This window comes from Spermophilus citellus (genome assembly GCF_964194105.1).
Source record: "Spermophilus citellus genome assembly, chromosome: 17".
Classification (NCBI taxonomy): domain Eukaryota; kingdom Metazoa; phylum Chordata; class Mammalia; order Rodentia; family Sciuridae; genus Spermophilus; species Spermophilus citellus.
Genome location: NC_138199.1, coordinates 42,189,702 through 42,211,308, shown reverse-complemented (window position 1 = coordinate 42,211,308; position 21,607 = coordinate 42,189,702). Strand labels below are relative to the sequence as shown.

Here is a 21,607-nt window from a genome sequence, read left to right as displayed (position 1 = left end):
ACACACACACACACACACACACACACACCAATAACTCACATTAAGCCTTTAGTAAACCTGTTGGATTTGCCTTCAAAATATATCAAATATACCCGGAATAACTATTTCTTACCTCTTTCACTGCTACCTCCCTAATCTAAGCCACCATTATTATCACCTGGATTCCTGTAATAGCCTCCATTTGGTTTCTCTTTTTTCAGTCTTGCCTATCACAGAGGCAAGAGTGGTGGCTCACGTCTGGAATTCCAGCTACTCAGGAGACTGAGGCAAGAGGAACACAGCCTTAGCAACCTAGTGAGACCCTGCTTCAAAATAAAAAATAAAAAGAACTGGGGGTACTGGGGTTGTGGCTCAGTGGTAGAGCACTTGCCTAGCATGCGTGAGGCACTGGGTTCAATTCTCAGCACCACATACAATTAAATGAATAAAATAAAGGTCCATCAACAATTGAAAAAAAAAAAGAAAGAACTGGGGATGCAGCTCAATGGTGGAGCACCGCTGGGTTCAATCCCTAGAACTGCAAATAAATAAATATGTAAATAATTAAAAATAAAAACAACCTTGTCCATTTTGTATTCTCTTCCCCTTTGGTTATTTTCTCTATCATCTAAAATATTATGTATTTATTTATTTTATGTATTTAGTCTATTGTCTGTCTCTTCCCACTAGAATAAAAACTCTTTGAGGGTCTAGTTTTTGTGGTTTTCTCACTGTGCTCTTCCCAATGGCTGGGATAGTGTCTGACATAATAGCTGCTAAATATATTTGGGGAAAAAAAGGATGAGCAATCTGGGGAGAAGCTGCCAGAAATTCAACAGAGCAGATGCCAGGGTACTTAGATGTCAGTGGATGGTTTCATGAGCATCAAGGTGCCTTTCTTCCTCACTTTCTCCTTTCAGTCCCCCTCCCTCCCTCCTACTTCCATGCCCACCTCCACCAGGGAGCCCACACTGCTTACCGGCCTGCTGTGGCGGGGGCGGCACCGGATGCGCAGCACAGAAGCCAGGATAACCACAAAGATGGTGCCCACCACTGTCAGGAGGATCCATACATCATAATCTGGCTGGGGGGCAAACAGAGAGGGAAAAGATAACACTTCACAAGAAAATGGATCAATTTGGGAGGAAATGGTAGAGTGCAGAAGACACACAGAGAGCGGGGGTTGCCTCGAGTCTCTCATCTGAGGGATAAAGAAGGCATGAACCAGAAGTGGGATTAGGCAGTCCCTCTCTGCCCAGGGCACTCATAGGAAAGGGTTTTCCAGGTGCAGCTATGAGAAATGCTATGTGGAAACCCATGTGTTTGAGGGAAAAGGAGGAAAGAGACCCCTCTACAAGGTGGATCAGCTGGGTGAGATTCCTGGCCAGTGGAAAAGTACCCACCAGGAGTCATGGGTCAGAGCGCTAAGTCTGCAAGCTCTGCTGCTCCACACCATGAAACCACAGAGTTGAAAGCAACTTCAGAACTCTTCGGACCTAACCTGTTCATTCGGTAGATGAGGCCCAGAGAGGGAGAGAAACTTGCCCAAAGGCATGCAGATGAGGGATGAACTTAGACCCAGAGGGTTTCTAGAGTTTCTTTCAGCTCCAGGAGTCTTAGGGGTTAGGGTAGGAGTTGCCACAGGACAAAACAGAGGTAAGAACATGTGCCATGGCAAAGATGGAGGTTCTGTGTGCTTACCCATGCAGGGGGCTCCTTCAGCTCAATCCTCACATGGGCTTTCCGGTTCTTATATACAAACTCCATGAGCTTCTCTGCATCATTGCCCCAAATGAGCACCACTGGCCAAGTCAGTCCTAGGGGCTGCTGCAGCTATGGAAACAGTGTCCACAAGGGCTGTTGTGACTTCTCCTCCCCCTGGGAACTTCATTCAGCTCCCTTCTTGAACACCCCAGTGTCCCTGGGTACCTGTTCAGCGGCAGCTCGATCCTCTGTGATGTCAAATAGAACTGCACTGGCTCCTCGCTCACCGGCCATCCGGGCCTACAGAGACACACAGCAGAGGTTTGGCTGGAGTCAGAGAGGGTCACAAACTGTCTAAGGCCAGGCCTGAGACTGCACATCTATCCCTTCCAAGGATTTTGGATGCAACACACCTCTGCACACTCATATATCCACATGCAAGGAGTCAGGGAGCCTAGTACCCCCTGCCCTGAGCCCACCCAGGTCCCACCTTCAAAAGGTAACATTCAGTCTTTCCCTTCATACTGGAATAAACATAAGGGTTTATTGGATACCCAGTGATGGCTCTGGGTACTCAGAGTGGGTGAAGGATAAATTAAGGACAGTCCCTGCCCTCGGGGCACAAGTGGTGTGAGAACAAGAAGTAATGAATGACTGGAACCCCTGGGAGGAGGACACACAGGAAGAGGAAGAAAGCAGAGAACTTTGGAACAGGGCTGGACTCTCCAGGACCCAGCCCTTCCTGACAGAGGAGCCTGTGGGGCATCCCCTGCTAGGCAGAGTGACGGAGAGCCTGGGACACTGTTCCCACACGACTCCTCTCTGTGGAAAGCCCTGCCTCAACCCATCTCACAGGCTCTGTCCCCAGCACTCTCAGCTTGCCAACTCTCTCTGGCTACAATTCCAGGACCTAGAGGAGTCCTTGTCCAGTGCTTTATTGCTTCATCCTCTCCTTTAGGGTGACTCGAGTAGGGAGGGACTTGAGGAGCTGCTCCCACAAGGACACAACTGTGTCCACATGCAGATGCATGGTCACCAAGGACTCCAAGAGCAGGCGAGGAAGCAGAACCTAGCCACCAGGCAGAGCAGATATCAGAGCCAGGAAGAGAACAAGAAGCAGGGGTCTAGGGCTGTGGAGGGGTCAGGAGAGGGAGATAAGAGCTAAGGGTGGGATGGAGGTGCAATAGCAAACCAACAACCAACTATAGGCACAGGCACCACCAGGGAGCTGCTCTTGGCCTGGTGTTGGGTCTCCTTGCTGGGCACAGCCACCCTCCAGCCTTCCTCCCTAGAGCAAAGGCTCATTTTAATGGTGTCAGATTGTGACCTCCCATCCCAGGCCCCTGCTGAGTCTCTGAGCCCTTCAGCATGCAGTGAAAGAGTTAACCCTACTGCAAGTGGTAGTGGCAGCAAGAGGAGCCAGTGCTGGGACTTACTCATCTCTCAGGGCTTTGATCTCTGCTTGCCTTCCCAGGGAGAGCCTGTTGGGGCAGGTCTCCTGCCAGGCAGGCTGGGAGCAGCTCCTTGTTCCTGCTCCCTACTCCTCAAGCAGTGACAGAGACCAGGGGGCCCCTCAGAACCAGCTGCCTGCAGGCAGGGGAGTGGGAGAAGGTGGTGGAGACACTCAAATGGGGCTCCATTTTGCTTAGGAAGATGACTCCCTCTTTCTTCTCTCCTTCTCCCAGGATCTGGGCTGGGCCCTCTACCAGCATTTAGGCCCAGCCTGGTCCCAGCCAAGGCTAATTTACTGGAAATTCACAGGAAGACTTCAGAATGGAATTATTGAAGGAGCTGAGAAGTCACAGCTTCCATTGTTCCCTCATCCAATTTGGCCCAGGAAGTCTACCCTACCTCATCTCCTCCAGGCAGAAGGAAGCTCCCTTATCTTCAGAGCCCTCCAAAGCAAGGGTGAGGGAGTGGTGACAAGGGAAAGGAATCCCTGGCTGGGGAACCCTACTGGCACTTTCACATTCCAGTTGTCATGAAGTAGGGACCTTAAGTTTCCTATGCCCAGACAAGACCCTGGACCTAGTCTGGCCCGGAATAGCATGTGGGAGAGTAAAGACTTGCTTCTTTGGAGATTTTCTTGCTTGTCCACCCCTCTCTCTTTGAAGAACTGGGGTAGGAACAGTGGAAAGCAATTACTATGATGTTCAAACACCCTAACCCATTACAGCCCATAATTACAAAGTTGTAAAAGTGATCAAAGAGCCCAGAGAGTTGTCCAACAGAAGAAATCAAACAGAACTTTCAGGTAGTGGGTTCCTGTGTCCAGAATTCTAGGAATAAAAAGCAAGATCTGGGGACAGATGGCAGCCCAATGCCACCTATCCCACCTGCTCCCAAGAGAATAGGAGTTAGGGAGAAAAAAAGTACTTCTTTGGGGACTAGAATCTAGAAGGCAGACAGAGAGTGGACAGGCCCACAGGACAGAAAACTGGGTTACAAAAGGACCACCCAGAGCCCTTGCTGTGTACTGCAGAGTGGGCCAGCCCTAGGGACAAGCTAGCCTGCCTGTGAGTTATTAGAGTGAGCAGTGAGAGTGAGATAAAATCCTGCCTCTGCTCACTGGGCTCACTGATCAGCTGTTGTTTTTCTCTAGGCCTTAGAGACCACAGTGACATTGTCTGTATATCTCTTGCTCATCCAAGATTGAGTAAGCACCAAGCCAGGGAAGGCCAGGCCCTTTAGAACAACTCATGATCTAGTTGTGGAGATAAGGCATGTATGTGCACAAATTATGATGTTGATAATATTCTAGAGCACAAATGAATGGAATAGACCAGTAGTCCAATGTTTTTCACTTCAGAATGCCTTTCCCTCCGCTATCTGTCAGATATTGATCTGACACAAATATTCAATATACAAAACAGATCAATGTGAGGCAGCTCATTTGAGGTGGGGGTAGTGGGGGAAGGGCCCTTGCCTACCCCTACACCAAGGCACCTCCATGAAACGTACACAGAGCAGGACATGATGTTGACAGCACATCAAGGACCCTAACTGCTGGCGGTGTGCTGCAGGGAGGAATTTCTGTTTCTACTGTGCCAGGAAGAAAAATTTCAACAGGAGAGGCGGGATTCCTCCAGACTTGAAAGCAAGGGTAGAAAGAAGGAGAAAGGATATAACCTTTATTGAGATCCATTCTGTCCAGACTGCTTAGATTTGAATCCTAACTCTGCTACCAATTGTCAGCTGAGAGACTTTCAGCAAGATCTTTAACCTGTCCGTGCCTTGGTTTTCCTTTCTGTAAAATGGAATAATAAAGGGACCCATCCATAGGGTTATTGTGAGGACTACATAAATTGGTCCATGGAAAGCACTTAAAATAGGGCCCAGCACATAATCCTTAAGTATTAGGTTGTGATTATATCAGCTATTATCACATGCTTTGCATACACAATTTCATTTATGCCTTACTCTATAAGAAAGCCATCAACCCCACTTTTATTTTAAGGCACAGTCTTTTTTCTTTTAGTTGTAGATGAACACAATACCTTTATTTTATAATTTATTTATCTTTATATGGTGCCGAGGATAGAACCCAGTGTCTCATGTATGCTAGGCAAGCGTTCTGCCACCGAGCTACAACCCCAGTCCCATCAGCCCTACTTTCAAGTTGAGGAAACCAAAACTCAGAGAGACTAAATAACTTGCCCAGGGTCACCAACAGATAAGGAGTAGAGGCAGGACTCCCATCTAGGACTTCTGCCTCTAGAGTGCCTGCCCTTAACCACCAAGCAGTGGTCTCCATGGTGACAGAGGCAGGGCTTGCATCCACCTGCTTCTCTCCAGATCTGCACTAGTCCAGGCGTGAGATGATAAGGGCCTGGCTTATCACTGGGATGAGTGTGGAAATAAAGAAACAGAAACCAATTTGGGTGACTATCTAGGGGTGGTGACAAGATTGGAAAAGTCCCAAAGAATTATGGTGAGGGTTTCAGAGAAGAGCAAGAGAGAGAAAAAATAGAAGGGGTGGAGGGGACAGCTTTGTGAACTATATAAGCTTGGAATTAGTGATGAGGGTGTGTAGCTCATAGTGGAGCATGTGAAGCCCTGGGTTCAATCCCTAACACCAAAAAAAAGTGAGGGATAATGATGTCTATGATGATGATAGAATGATAACTGCACTCATTTATTGAATGGTTACTATGTGCATAAGGCTAAGAGCTTCCATTTGTACTGTCTCATTAAATCCTCATGACTACTATGACATATGTCCTATTATTATTCTACTTCTATAGATGAGGAAACAGAAGCTCAGAGAGATGAGCTAAAATGCCCAAGTCATACTAGGAACAGTGGGGGAACTAGGCTTCAAACTCTCTCAAATCCCAGCTTTGTCAATGATGGTGGCAACATTGATACTAATAGGAAAAACCACAACAGAGCTAATATGGGTCAATGGTTTTCAAGTTTTACCTTCCCAAAGATGTCAACTTACTCTTATACCCCCCATGGCTATATTAAAAAATACATGCTAAACTAACTACATTTATTATATGCAATTCATATTCCCATGAGATAATCTGTATTAACACACTTAACTGATAGAATTCTAACCAAAAGCAAAAACAAATGTTTCAATCAAGCCCAAGGGACTTCTGAAACCTTGGAAGTAGTTCAAAGACTCATATTACTACTCTCACAGACCTCTGTTGAGCCGGGAGCCCAGGTAGGAGCTACTTGGTCAGGTCAAAGGATGAAACCTATAGGAAGGCTTGGAACTGACCAATCAGAAGCTATGGGCTGGGGCTAGAGTAATTCCCATGGAGTGACAGGGAGAAACCAGGCAATGAGTATGTTCAGGGGAGGAAGCAGGGACTGTGGTCACGAGGTAGCAGCCCAGGTGCAGCCCAGGTAGTCCTTCTAAACCCTAACGGTTTATGGTTTTGTGTTTGTTTTAACTCAGGTACTATTTGGCACTTGACATACATCATTTTTATCCCTGTAATCATGGGGATAGAAATCAAAGTCTCATTTTATGGTGAAGGAAACAACACTTCAAAGGGCGCTGATCACAGCATCTGTGTACATGTCCCAGCTCTCTACAGTAGTGCGGTCCTCCAGAGGCAAAGAGAAGCCTCCCCCATGGATGCACCCTGAGTTTACCAATTGTCTATGTGCTGTGAAGGCATGCACTCCAGTAAAAGAACAGTGGGGACTCTGGCTGGCAGAATTTTAGACATTTCTAAGAACTTAGTTACAATTTTCTGTAAAATTTCCAGATAAACATATTTGTCTTTTATAATAGGTAAAGAAGAAGAAGAAAGAGAAGGAGGAGGAAGAGAAGAAGAAAGAAACAAGAAACCCATCATAGTTTCTCTGAACACTTCTTCCCCCTCCCCCCAACACATGGTCTACTCACACTCACACTCTACTTCATGTAGTCCAGGCTGCTTACCAAATGAATAAATGAATTGTCAAACAGGGAAAATGAAATACCCAGAAACAGGGCAGCTTTAGCCTAACAAAATTCTGCTTTCATTAAAGATCTCTAGAGCTTTGCAGGGATGCCACAGTCTCCAGCTCCTCTATATGTGACCCAGCCCCTGCTTCCTACCTTCCCTGGAACCCCTCCTGCATTAGCATGGCCAGACTAGGAGAATATCATCAATTACCTGTGGGGACCTCAGGGACTGAACCCAGGGCCTTGTGCAAGCTAGACAAGCACTCTACCACTGAGCTACATCCCCAAAGCTATATTCAGAATCTGCCCATATCCCTGCCCTCTGTGGGATGAATTAAGAACCTCAGGTTATTTCCCTTTGAATCTCAGGAGGATCAGGAAATCCCCAGGGGATCTGGGCATGAGTACAAGGAACCAGCACAAAGACTGTGGGTATTACTCTCCTCTCTTACCAACCCTGGAGGCAGGATCCTCTCCCTTAAGTACACCCATCTGTGCCACGTACAATCTAAATATACTGTATGCATACATTCAAATTTTCCAGCTAGAATGGAAGGCAGCACAGTAGAAAGATTAAAAACCTAAGTTGAGAACCAGACAGGGCTGGGTTCAAATATCAGCTCCACCCCTCCTGAGTTGTGTTGCTCTGGCAAGTCACTTAATGTTTCTGATTCTCACTTACCTCCTATGCCAAATGGAGAGGAATACCTGCCTTTCCAGATTGTTGTAAAAAGTAAATGAGATGATACATACAAAGAATCTGATGTATGTAAATCTGGGTACAGTGGTAATCACATAGAAAACAGCAACTATCATTATTAGTTAAAGCAGGGATCACAAGAACAAATATTTCCAGGGCCACAGGATAGAGTAGAACATGGCGAACAGAGGGAGCCCGCAGCTGTAGAGAGGAGGCAGCTCCTCCCTAGCTCCTGCCAACTGTGGCCTGTGAGAATGTGGGGCAAGTGCTGTTGGAGCTTCTGAGTTTTCTTCCAGAAAAGCTGAAAATCTGGAGTTTTATGTAAACATATCCAATCTTTAAATGTAGCAATTGACTTATGTTTTGAAAAGTCATTGTGTGGGCTAAGCACAACCGTTGTGCAAGCCAAAGCTAGCTTGCAGGCCAGCAGTTCACAACTTTGGAAAAACAGGCAAACATTTTAAGGGTAGGGGCGATGGCTTCTGTTTTGCTGTTCTTGGAAAAGTGCTCAGTAAGTATTTCTGAAGGATGGAAGATCCCCTCATCTAAATCATCTTTGCTCTGATCTGGACAGAAGAAGGGACTTAGGAATTCCTAAGTGATAGAGGAGGAAGAGGCTGGGTAGCTAGCATGCAAGTCAAAAAGTTCTGCTGGTGCTGGTTGGTGGAGAAAAGACAGAGGCATGGATTTTCACCTCTCTCTGACCAGTCACAGGTGAGGAAAACCTGAGGGAATCAAGCACATCACTCTTAAGTGACAAGGTAACAAGACAGCCCAGGGGCCTCTCACAGCCTGGAGCTGGGTGCATTCAGGGCATTTGGAGGGTCAAATGTGAATCTACCTTGCTGGCCAGTGACAGGCAGGGGCGAGGGGCCCGTCGGGGACTCTCCAGCTTGACGATACTGATGAATCCAGGCTCCAAATTGTCATCATCACTGGCATTGCACAGGTACAGGGGGTGGGACTGCAGAGAGAAAGAGAGAGAGAGAGAGAGAGACAAAGACCTGGGTTAGGAAGGCTCTAGGAGGCAGGATGGAGAACCAAGCCCTCTAACTGTTCTAGGCAGGTTCCAAGTAGGCCTTTTGGTGGTACCAAAGAGTGGGCCTTATTACTGGATAGCTTGGTGGTACGCTAGTAATCATTTGTTGTCATTTCAGAGGTTCTGGGGCCAAGGATACAGGTGGGAGGACAGGTTGGAGAAAGGCTCTCCTAGAGGAGTATAAATGAAGAGGCAGCTGCAAAGCAGCTCCAACAACCCTCTTGCTTTTCTAAACTGGCCAGATGCAGAGAGCTCCTTTTCTGGCCCCAACTTTTCAATTCCTGATCCTTCTACCTGCTCCAATAACTAGGTGTTGCTGGTGCCTCCTGCCTCCCTGAGATGCTCCCAGCAGCTGTTGTCCTGTAGATTATCTTCTCTCCCATGGCATGGGTCTTCTAAGTTGATGCTACTTTGCTTCTCCCACTCTCCTCCTTTGCCTGTTCCCTATGCCCATAACAGGATCAAGCAAGGTGTTGGTAGGGAGAAGCAACTATCTTGGGAGGGGACTTGGTTAAGGCTTAAACCTTGATTAGCATAATTCCTAGGAGCTCCTCCTGTCCCCAAAAAGATGCAGTAGAGAAGGAGCCAGCAAGGCCCATCTACTCTGAAGGTCCAGTCCAAGTCCCCGTGCCTCTAAGCCCAGTTGATGCTGAACAATGATTAAAAGAGAAGTGGGCCAACATGAGCTAGCAGAAATTTGAGGATCCCCTCATCAAAGGGATGAGACTGCCCTACTGAAACTCTTCTCTTTCAAGATGATTCTCAAAACTCACTGGAATACAACTTTTCCTGAATAAAATGACAGATTGCTATGAGAACAAAGGATGGTTTATTTTATTCTGGATAATCCTATCTACCAGAGATTCCCATATGGTGGAAACTCAGTGTATCCTGGAAAGAAAGGAATTCCTCCCAGGGAGCTGCCCACATTTTCCTCTCCACTCATGCTGAAGTCTGAAGGACTTCCAGAAGGAACCACCAGGGAAACCATAGAGAATTTTGAATTTATGAAGACAATAATGTTGAAGATAGATTTAGAAACACAGTAACTTTCTGAAAGCACTTTCAGCTATTTCCTCTCATTGTATCACTAGAGTCCCTTGAACATAGTAGGTTCTTAATAAATAAGTACTACCTTGCTTTGAATTGTATCCTTGTGAACAAAAATCTCTAGGTCAGGTGTGTCAATATAGGAATGAATTCCAATCTTATTCTGAGAATTTAAGGACTACTAGGCTGGTGGTGATTGAAGTTTAGTGAGGGAGAAAGGTTACCCACCCCTGTCCCCAGAAAAAGGCTGGAATGAGGCTTGGGCTATAATTACTTGAGTGAAGATATAGCTCCTTGTTCAACAAACTCAATTAGTCTGTCTACCTGTCCATTCATCTGTTCATACATTCATTCATTTTTTTAATTCTACCAACACTGAAGGATCCCAGAGTGCCAGGCACTGTAAAATGCACTGAGGAGTCAATGACAAATAAGAGAAACTTGTTGTCTTGAAGCAGCTCAGGAAACAAGCAAGGAAACACATCATTCTGTGAGGTTACCATGACAGTTTGTTTAAGGGCCTGTGGGAGAATAAAAAAAGAGGGGGCTAATAATCCTACGTGGAGGATAAAGATGACTTGAAGCTTCCTTGGAGGCTAAACAGGTACTGTTCACATAATGGACGAGCAAAAAGGGATGGTGATGGAGAGGTATGTTCTTGGCAGAGGAAGCCACTTGTGCCAAGGCACCAGGTTGAGATGGGCTGCAGGAAAATAGGTCTGTCACAAAAGAGAAGGCAGGAGACAAGGCTGCAAAGGCCAGCAAGAATAAGTCATGGGGCAGGAACCATTTGAGAAGGATTGCCCTGGTGACTGCAGAGATCTCATCTGGTGTGGTAAGGAATCACAAGTCAGCTGCTCCAGTAGATCAAAAGATGTAAGGGCTGGGATGTGGCTCAGTGGTAGAGCACTTGCCTAGCATGTGCTAGGTCCTGGGTTCAATTGCTGGCCCTATAAGGGGAGGAAGGAAGGAAGAAAGAATAGACTTCTAACAGAAGTCCATTGCCTTTTTCTTTTTTGCAGTACTGGGGATTGAATCCAGGGGTGCTCTACCACTGAGCTACATCCCAGCCCTTTTTATCTTAGATCCTCAGCCTCCCAAATAGCTGGAATACTAAGGTGCATCACCACTGCATCCAGCAGGCCCACGGCTTTGCTTGCTCTTCCACCTCCCCCAACGATCCAGCATTCTCATGATGACCACAAGAAGCCTCTCACTGACGAGAGGGCTGACAGGGAGAGGGGGAAAGTCATTTTGGAGAAGGATTTGAAAATATTTACCTACCACTCTGCCCCGCAGGCCTTAACCAGGAACCAGCATCTACAAAGCAGAACAGGACAGAAGTGGGAAACCTGGTGTCAGAGTCACCAGATTTGCCTGGTTCTAAACCAACAACTATGGAAGAGGGAATGGGAGATCAACCATTAGTAAATGTCTCTTTCACACCAAGGCTTCAGACATTATTTATGAGGTAGATGTTATCATCCCCATATAAAGAAGAGGAGCTTGAGGCTCAGAGATGTCAAGGTCACACAAGATTAGAAGTTAGCTGTCTGACTCCATCCTCTGGAATCATAGAACTCCAAATGAATAGGATCATTGTCCATGCTAATAAAAATAAGGAGGATGATATAGTGGTTTCGATTTATTGAGTAACTACTGTGGGCCAGTGATTGCTCTAAGCATTTCTGTGTATTAAGTCTTTCTTTTTAAAAATTTTATTTTTAAGTTGTAGCTGGACACAATGCCTTGATTTTATTTACTTATTTTTATATGGTGCTGAGGATCAAACCCAGGACCTTGCACATTCTAGGTGAGTGCTCTACCACTGAGCCACAACCCCAGCCCTAGGTATTAACTATTTTCATACTCATGACAAAACTATGATATGGAAACTATTATTATCCTCATTTTAAAGACGAGGAAACTGAGGCACTAAAGGTTAAGCAGCATGCCCAGGAACACACAGCTAGCAAATGATAAAGATCAGAAGAAATGGAAAGTAGTAGTAGAATAAAATAAGCTAAAAAAAAAAAACTAAAGATCAGTTTACTTTTTTTTTTTTTTTTTTTTTTTTTTGGTACCTGGGATTGAACTCAGGAGTACTTAACTACTGAGCCACATTCCCAGATCTTTTTAAAAATATTTTATTTAGTGACAGGGTCTCACTAAGTTGTTCAGTCAGGCTTTAAACTTGGGATACTTCTAACTCAGCCTCCAGAGTCACTGGGCTGACAGGCAGAGGCCACTGTGTCTGGCCCTTCTCACTTTTAAAATGCTCTCTGAGTGACCCAGTCAATCCCGGAGCCTTGGTTCTTCATACAGAAGACTAGGTCACAGCCTGTATTCTCTCGAATTCTAGACACATATATCCAACTGCCCCCTGGGCCCTTCAACCTGAAGAATCTTTGTGAGATTCTCAAACTCAGCCTGTTCAAAATGGAACAAGTCATTCTCTCCCTCCAAACTGCTCACCAGGATTCCCTATCTTAGAGATCAGAACTCATCTGTTATCCAAGCCAGATATTATCCTCCTAGCCTGTTCTATTTCCTTGCTCCCACCTCCAACCACCAATATCCAATCATTAAATTCTAACAATTCTACCTCCTACATATTCCTCTTATTTGATCACTTTCTTCCATTCTCACTAAGGCTACTCTAATATATGCCATGATCATTGATATCCTGATGGACTGAAATAACCTCCCAACCAGGTTCACATTACCCTACTCATGTAGCCAACGCAGTCTAAAATGCTAACTTGAGCATGTTACCATCTACTTAAAGCTCTCACAGCTCTGAATAGCTCCTGGAATGAAGTCTGCACTCCTAAACACAGCTTAAAAGGCCCTGTCTGGACTGGGCCCTGTCCCCCAGTCTTGCCCCATGGCTTGCTTTCCACTCCTGCCTTTTCCCCACTGGCAACCCATGTTCCAGAGAAAATAACTGAATTCCCGAAACACTTCTGGCACTTGCTGGTCTGTCCTGCCTGCATCTCCCTAACCAGAGACTTTCCCACTGTGTTGGAATTCTCTGCTGTTTTCCGTCTCCCCCCCAGGCTGTGATGAAATCTATCCTGCCCCCCACCTAGTTGCCCTTCAGGGCCTACTACATCATTAAAATTGATAAATATTGAAGGCCTATAACCAGATAACTGGTGGTTAACTAAAAAGACAACCAAAGATCTGATAATGGTGGCTCTGAGAGAGGAATTAGGAGGAAGTAAAGGGGGACTTTGGTGTTTTGCTTTGAATATCATACGATAATATATTGAGATACTGAGTTTTATCTTATGCTATTGGGGAAGAATGAAAGCTATGTGTAATGAAAGCTTTGCTCTGTGTCTTTTTCCACCTTCCAGTCCAAGAAGGTAGTCTCACCTTCTATTTGCTTGCCTTGGGGCATTTGCCAAAAGCCTTAAAAACTTCCCTGTTTTTTTTTTGTGTGTGTGTGAAAAATTGAACCTGTTGAGGAAATGTAAGCATCCTGAAGGCAGAAAGGAGTGTGAGGAGCGTGAGTGCATGAGTACGAGTGCATATGGTCAGTGCCTCTAGAACCAGGAGGGATTGGGGGAAGGATCTGGGGATGAGCTAAGTAAGCAGTCAGAATCGCAGTGGTGCCCAGAAAGGGAGCGCCTCTGTAGAATGACCGAATGTCAGATGCTGGGAGGTTAGACCCTGGCACAGATGATGTGATTATGTGGCTTTCAAGGGAAAATTGGACAATGGACATATTTGTGGTGACCCGGCATGAACAAATATCAGAAGAGTTCCTTGGACATTCTAGATTTCATAAAACCCTGGGATTTTTGTGCTCCTCTGTTGAGGGAAGCTCCCTTGAAACAAATTTCTACCCAATTAGTGGGACAGGGCCTTGGAGTTAGATTTAATCTGATAAAAAGACAATATAGTGGGGCTGGGGTTGTGGCTCAGTGGTAGAGCCCTTGCCTAGCTCGCGCAAGGCCCTGGGTTCGATCCTCAGCACCACATAAAAACAAATAGAATAAAGGTATTGTGTCAATTACAACTAAAAAAAGATACTTATTTAAAAAAAGACAATATAGTGACATTTTCCTGTACAGCCATATTAGTGGCATGAGAGCCAATATTCATATATTTTTATGTGATTTCATTTGTATGATTTCATGAAAGTATTTCAAATATTCTCAGATTGAAAACAAAAACCAGCCATTTCAAGCAAGACTGTTCATTACCTAGCAAGGCAGCGCCAGTCTTCCGTGGGTGTGTGTGACACCCAGGCTGTCTTTGCCCCCTCTTCCAGGGAGGTCTCAGCCAGGAAGAGGGCTCCTAAGGAGAAAACAGACCCAGATGTCTGCTTCCTTGGGATGCAAGGTGTCCTATAACAAAGATGCAAACACAGTTTCCAGATTGAGCCACCAGTACTCTTAGTGATACCAGGAGACAGCCAAGAGAAATGAGCTTGTGGAATTTGGTGAGGGTGTTGCTGGGGAGGGATCATGGAAACTGGGGAAATTTAAGGATTGGTAGTCTTCATCTTCTTGAAAGTCCAGGAATTGGGACACCCCTGTTCCAGAGGCTACCATGAGGGACAAATTGAGAGAAATTTGCTCTCATGGTCATTCTGACTCAGAACTTAATTTTAAACACATTTTATACTCCTATGAAAAGACATGTGAATTTTCCTTTGGTGGCATGTGTTCTATTTCTTATTCTTTTCCCTCCTTCCTTCCTTCCTTCCCTCCTCCTCCTCCTCCTCCTCTTCTCTCTCTCTCTCTCTCTCTCTCTCTCTCTCTCTCTCTCTCTCTCTCTCTCTCTTTCTTTCTTTCTTTCTTTCTTTCTGGCAAAAGGGATTGAAGACAGGGGCACTTAACCACTGAGCCACATCCCCAGCCTTTTTATTTTGAGCCACGGTCTCACCAAGCTGCTGAGGCTGGCCTTCAATCCTCCTGCCTCAGCCTCCAGAGACGCTGGGATTACCAGTGTGTGCCATCTTGCCCTGCCACTCTCTTTTTTAAGATAGGGTCTTGCTCTGTTGCCCATGCTGGCCCTGAACTCCTGGGCTCAAGCAACCCTCCTGCCTGCCTCAGCCCCCTGAGCAGATGGAACTATAGGTACACATCTCTGCACCCAGCTGGTGTTTCATATTTTTTAATGGGTTCTATATCCTCATTCTTTTAATTGATTTGTTCTGATTTAATTCCTCTCCCTCTCAAGACAGACCTAAGGTTCGAATTCTGACTCATTTACCTGTGTGACCTTGGGCAAGTTACCTAACTTTTCTGAGCCTCTTACTCTTCATTTACAGAACAGGAACAAAAATACTTCTTGATTGTTGTGAAGACTAAAGATAATGGATATTGAGTGCCTAGCACAGAGCCCAGCACTCAGCAAGTGCTCATTAAATGAGAGCTGGTTTTATTATTACATCTGTAATAATAACTCTTCTTATTCCTGGAAGAGACAAAGCCCTCTCTGACTCCTTTCTCCCTTGGCAGTCAAGAGTGCCTCTAAATGCCAGCCTTCTGCAAGGCGCAGTCTGGGACAGCTCATTATCCACAGTCACTTCCCTTCTCTTCTCAGGCCTCCAAACCCCACTGAACAAGCTCTTCCAGTTCTCAGCCTGCCTCCTTCCCATGAAGGAAGCCATGTGATCTCATTACCGCCTCACAAAGGGCATTCCAGGGCTCAACTGAGCCCCAAACTTAATGCTGACCTTCCTTTATCCACGGCATCTCCTCCTCTTAGGGCGTGTGCTTCTGCAAGCCGTTCTCCTTCTCGACTGTCTCCTGTTTCCCAGCCTCTCTCCTCCCCCACCTCTGCTGCAATAACCTCTCAGTTCTCTGAGACCTTCACCCAGGCCTTGGACAGGTAACTCTCCTGCCTGCTACAATTTTGCCTTCGTAATCAGGAACATTGGCTAGGCATCAAAGGAGCCCTTCTCCTCATTTCCTCTTTCCAGATTTTATAATCATCCTCTCCTGTGCAACCTCCATTATCTGAACTTAGAACTACCTGACTTATCTCCTGTAGCAGGACACACCAGAACCATAAAGCAGAGCTCCTGCTGCTAGGGGACCTGAAGTCTCTTTTTCCTGTTCCCAGCACCAGAACAGCCGCCAATGAGTTCCAGTTTGGTCACCTTGTGTCTTCATATTTTATATTTATTTATTTATCTATTGGGGTACTGGAGATTGAACCTAGGGGTGCTCTACCACAGAACTGCATCCCCAATCCTTTTAAATTTTATTTTGAAACAGGGTCTCACTAAATTGCTAAGGCTGGTCTCAGTCCTCCTGCCTCAGCCTCCAAAGTGGCTGGGATTAAAGGCATGTGCCACTGTGCCCAGCCACCTTGGTCACTATTTAAAGAGGACAATACTCTCGTCCACAGGTTAGAGCCTAGGGGCATGGATTTGGAAAGCTCTAGATCTATTTGCCAGCTTCAACTCAACTTGTCTCTATCATTCTGGGATGGCTGAGTTTTCTAACAAAGTTGGGAGGCTGGGGAATTGTCAAGAAGAGTTTCTCTTTGTCTATTTTGTTAAAAATTCTTTTATAAGCAAGTGTATTCCTGCTTCACTGTATAATCTTTTAAATTACAAAAGTATGTCGGTAGGGAGAGGGAAGCATAACCTTAGGCCATCGGATGAGAGTGCACCTGCAGAAGATGGCTGGCAGAGGACTCCAGTGTGTCTTACTGGATTCAGGGAACTTTCCTGGGGTGACAGGGATGCGGTGAACAAGAAAGCTGTCAAGAGTAGAACTGAGGAGCTGGGGTTGTAGCTCAGTGGTAGAGTGCTTGCCTCGCAGGTGTGAGGCACTGGGTTCGAGTCTCAGCACCATATAAAAGTAATGAATAAATAAAACAATGATATTGTGTCCATCTACAACTAAAAAATTTTTTTAAAAAAGTAGAACTAAAATGATAGCCAGAATCTAATAGGGAGTGAGGTGGCAAAGTCTGGGCCAGGACGGGGAGTTGGTGGTGGTGGTGGGGACTTGAAAGTCCCATGCGGGTTTCTGCATATCATAGGACTTTAGTATTTGGTGAATGAATAAATCAAACTCAATTTGAATCTACCCTACAATTTATTAAAGAAATGTGAAATGCTAACAGATGAGCCTGGTTCAGGATGGTCCTATTCAGTCCCTATTAGGGACCTTCAAAACTTCTAGGTGGTGGCATGTATCTGAGCTACTTGGGAGGCTGAGGCGGAAGGAGGAGGATCACTTGAGCCTGGGTGTTAGATCATCCTAGACAACACATTGAGACTCCATTTCAAAAAAGCAAAACAAAAGCAGAAGATGAGGAAAGTGGGACTCATTATAGACTGCCCGTGGTTATATGACCAGTTACAGGGGGTGGAGGTCTCCTAGGTTCAGTCCCTGTGCACCACCATGCTGCCTCGGGAACCATGCTGGGGAGGCAGTCGGTGTGGAATGGCAAACATTAGCCAACACCACAGCACAGGGACCTGTGGCGGAGGTTCAGAACCCCATGAACAAGCCAGAAGCTGATTCCCTCTGCTGCTCTTGCCTCTGCACCTGTGTTCCTTCTGCCTACCAGCCTCAACTTCCTTCCTTGAGGATTTATCTCATCTCTTTTTCCCAGCCACAACAAAGGCAGCCAGACCCAGACGCCATGCTGAGATGTTTTCTTGGTGAACAGTCCCTGTTTGTATAGGATGAGACAGGTGTGTCCTGAAATTACAGGTCACAGAAGCTCAGACCCAAATAATGGTCATTCAGCTAGACTCTCCTTTCCCTCACTTCCTTACCCCACATTAAGGGCCTCATTCTTTAATTTTAAAGTTCATCTATCCTCATCTCAGATTGTGTCCAAGCTCTGTGATGTAACTAGACTTCTTTATATGGAAATGGCCACCACAGTGGGGTTTTCCTGACTTCACACTTTGCCTGGCAGATTTGTATGGGTGATTCACAGGGTCACAGGCAAGCAGAGGAAAGCAAGGAGAAAGAAGCAGAACTAACTATCTGAGCTGTTTTATTTTATTTGTTTTTGGTACTGAGGATCAAACCCAGGGGTGCTTTACCACTGAAATACATCCCCAGACCTTTTTATTTTTATTTTGAGACAGAGTCTCACTAAGTTTCTGAGGCTGGCCTTGAACTTGCAATCCTTCTGCCTCAGCCTCCTGAATTGCTGGGATTACATGGGTGCGCCACCACACTAGGATAAAAAAGAGTTAACTTTTTTTTTCCCCCCTAGTGCTGGGGATTGAATTCACAGCCTCCACATATGCCACTGAGCCACATCCTCAGCCCTTGAGTTGTTTTAGAAATAAACTGATATCAGAGAAGAAAGTTTGGCAGCAACCAGACAGAGAGGAGGAAAATCTCAGCCTCCACCCAAGTGCTCCACATTATGACATTTAGGTAATACTGGACTGCTATGTGACAGTGTTCCTATAAGATCATACCGATGCTGAAAAATTCCCATCACCTAGTGATGTCACAACACCATGACATCACAGTGTAGCACATCACTCACACATCTGGGGTGATGCTGGTGTAAACAAATCCCCAGTGCTGCCAGTCACATCAAAATATGGCATGTACACCTATGTGTAGGACATGGTACTTGGTGATGATAATCAATGACTGTGTTACTGTATTTACTATGCTATACTTTTTATAATTATTGTAATGCCCTCTACTTATTTTTTAAAGTTTCCTATAAAACACAATATAGTGTAATACAGGCAACAGCTTCAGATATCTTGTTTACTGTGTATCTTGATGGCATCAAGAGGCCACACTGTGACCTATACCGTGTTGGTTTGTGTAATTGGGCTGTGATGTTCACATGACAAAACTGCCTAAGGCACATTTCCAAGAATGCATCCCCACTGTCAGGTTTTGTCTGACTCAGTCCAGAATGATCTCTAGCTACAGGTGCACTAAGAAGCTACTCCTAAAGTTATGAACTGAGAAAAAGAAGCCCATCAAATATCATTGGTTACATCAGAGATCTTTGGAAGGAAGGCTATGAGACAGAATACCAAAGTTCTAAGGACCATAAAATTTAAGACCTTAGGATATGCACTAGTCATGTGGTTTGGACTCCTTACCTCCCAGGTGAGGAACTCAGGACTCAATCACCGAAGAATCCTACTAAGAAGTTCTGAAAGGTCACCTCAGTCTGATCACTGTCCTAGGGAAGACCTTCGTCCTATAGGATGCAGCACCAAGGCTAGCTGTCACCCAGAGTCCTCCACAGAAAGGCCAAGATGGTTATTGCTAAGGGTGACACCTAATCAACACATTTCCAGGAGATGGCTTCAAGCATGCTTTGGCCAAGGCCCTTCTGAGGCATGGCCTTAACTGTTACCACAACAAGGCAGTCTGCTTAACTCTCACTCTTAACCCAATATACTATTTGTAGATAGCCTAGACACAGTCTGCCTTATGCTTTTGCTCTTCTTATTCCAGGCAGACTCATGCCCAAGTTGGCAGGAATTTAGAAACCTGTTGGAAATAGGTAGCATTTGTTTTTAAGTAATCATTTAGGCTAAGATTTTGATGCTTCAAAGTCCCCAATCTAAAACCAGTCCTAATGAAAAACATCAATGAAATGAAATTTGAGGAAAACAGGATATTTATTTAAGTATGACAGAGGCCCATCTGGACTACCACCAGAACTACTTAGCACTGCTAAGTTTGGTGATTTCAATGCAAGAGAGTGAAATTGTTTAATTAACCTGGTTACTTCACATACATTCATTGTACATTCATTGTCTTTCAGCTTAGTCTCTTGCTGTGACACTAGACAGAGTTTCAAGTTGTCCTACAAACTCTGCCCCATACTGCCGTCTGCATAACTGACTTGCCCTGGTGCTTATAACTCCTTTGAGGGCAGATATCGTATCCAAATGGGCCAGCTTGATTCAGTCTTCAGCATGCAGGTTTTAATGGGCATATTATGAGTGAGGATGGGGTGAGCTAGGATATTTACTTGGCTGGTCCTGTCCCCTGCTCCTAGATAGTTACACACAATATTGCATTTACACTACAAAGTGGAAAAAATGTGGAGGATGGTCCTGTGCCTCAATAAAGAAAAAACAGAGGGGACAAAGGGTGGTAGCACTTAGAAATTACATCAGGAGGAAATGGACAAAATTATTCAAGTCACCAGCCAACTCAGATGCCCAGAGTCTCTCCTCAGAAGCCATTGGGGGGTTGACATCAGGCCAAAAAGGCTTCTGTTCAGAAGAGGCAACAGCCAGGAAGGCTTGTGTTGGAGACAGCCCAAGGGCTCCAGCATGACTGCTGACAGCCCTCTGACCACAGCTCTGAATCCTTGTCCATGGGGTGGCCCTGGGGAAGAGGCCTGCTTTGGGGGGACTGTTTAATGATTTGCCAGCAAAGAACAAGGCAAACAGACTGCTGGCAGCTGCCTGGATGCAACAGGAGAGTAGAGTTTTATTCCCACCCACAGAGTAGCCTTCCAGGCAGGGGATAAAAGAAAAAGTGAGAGATGGCATTGGAAAGCCTGGGAGGGGTGGCCATTTGGGGCTCAGCTTTTCACTGGGCTGTGGAGGGTGCCTGGATATCTTGGCATTGGTACCAGTTGGTATTTCCATCCTTTGAATATTTTAGTAATTCTTACTAGTAGCATCTTCGGAGCACATAGAAACTAAAAAGTAGTCTCTTGTGGTAGAATTTTAGGCATGAAAAACTATGAAACCAGAAAGACACTTAGTTCTTAGGAGAAAATGTATGGTGGGAGAATACTTCTGTTCTGTGCTCAGTTCCCTTTTCTTTTGTCTTTCCAGGGTCCTTTGCCTATTTCCTTGACTCTATAGAAGGGGGGCAAGGAAGGTACCTCTCTTATGCCCTGATAGCCAGACTCCAAAATCTTCAATCCTGTAGCTCTCTACCTCTTTTTGACCTCAGCTCCTCAGCCAGCGTCCTTCTCTAATCCTCTGACCTGCCCTCAGTTCCCATAATTAAACCCTTTCTCCCATATAGACCCCCCCAAGCCATCTATCCAAAATTCTTGAGTGACACTTTTTTGTTAATCAGTGTTTTACTATGACCCACCCTCTTGTCCATTTCCTCAGCAGAATGCCTGGGTTTTAGTAGATGTTTAATAAAACATTAGTCCTTTCCTCCTTCTTGCTAAGTAGATCCTGAGCTCCTTGAAGTTGGGGACTAAGTCTTCATCATCACTCACATAATGCCAAGTACACAGCAGATGTTAAGAAAAGAAAAATGCATGTTAAATTATATGTTTTAACAATAAATGTGAGATAAGGTAAATTTGGTGATTGCCTTGTCATTTGACCAGGATAGGATTATTTCCAGATCACTACTTTCTCTTCAGAAACATTCAGCAGACTCCTGGTAAGCTTCATATTTAAAGTCAGCTTGACACAATTTTTACCTCATCATAAAGGAGAATTCTATTCCTTTTTACCACCATGCACAAATTTCTTCCAAAGCTCACTTCTTGCAGGAAAACCGTCCTGCTCAATAACCCAGGCCCAATTATACCTCTGTTGTCTTCCCTCAGTATCAATGTGCTGAATCAAGCATAATCCTAAAGGGGGCAGAAAGCAATAGCCTCACCACCACCACCACCATCAAAAAAGGGATGGTTCCTGCTCTCAGGAGACTAGAATCAGACTGTAAACCTCTAGTTGTGTGTACACATGCACATGCACAAGGGTCTTTAGGCCTCTTGTCAAAAAATACATAAGCATGGAAATTCACAGAGCAGA

General features: G+C 45.3%; 1 protein-coding gene across 2 annotated transcripts in view; it reads right to left on the bottom strand.

Annotated features, from left to right (window-relative positions):
* The window catches only part of RNF43 (ring finger protein 43), a 59,979-nt gene that overhangs the window by 6,691 nt on the left and 31,681 nt on the right, over positions 1–21,607 (bottom strand). Inside the window, exons 1-5 of one of the 2 annotated variants that reach the window (XM_081270590.1) lie at positions 14,097–14,190; positions 8,635–8,757; positions 1,909–1,983; positions 1,681–1,812; positions 959–1,063 (exon numbers count right to left, since the gene is read on the bottom strand). In XM_081270590.1, coding sequence (XP_081126716.1) covers positions 959–1,063; positions 1,681–1,812; positions 1,909–1,977 — 306 coding nt within the window. In that variant the 5' untranslated portion in view covers positions 1,978–1,983; positions 8,635–8,757; positions 14,097–14,190. Of the gene's footprint in view, positions 1–958; positions 1,064–1,680; positions 1,813–1,908; positions 1,984–8,634; positions 8,758–14,096; positions 14,191–21,607 lie in introns of those variants that run through there. The other variant, XM_081270589.1, reaches the window with a different exon arrangement.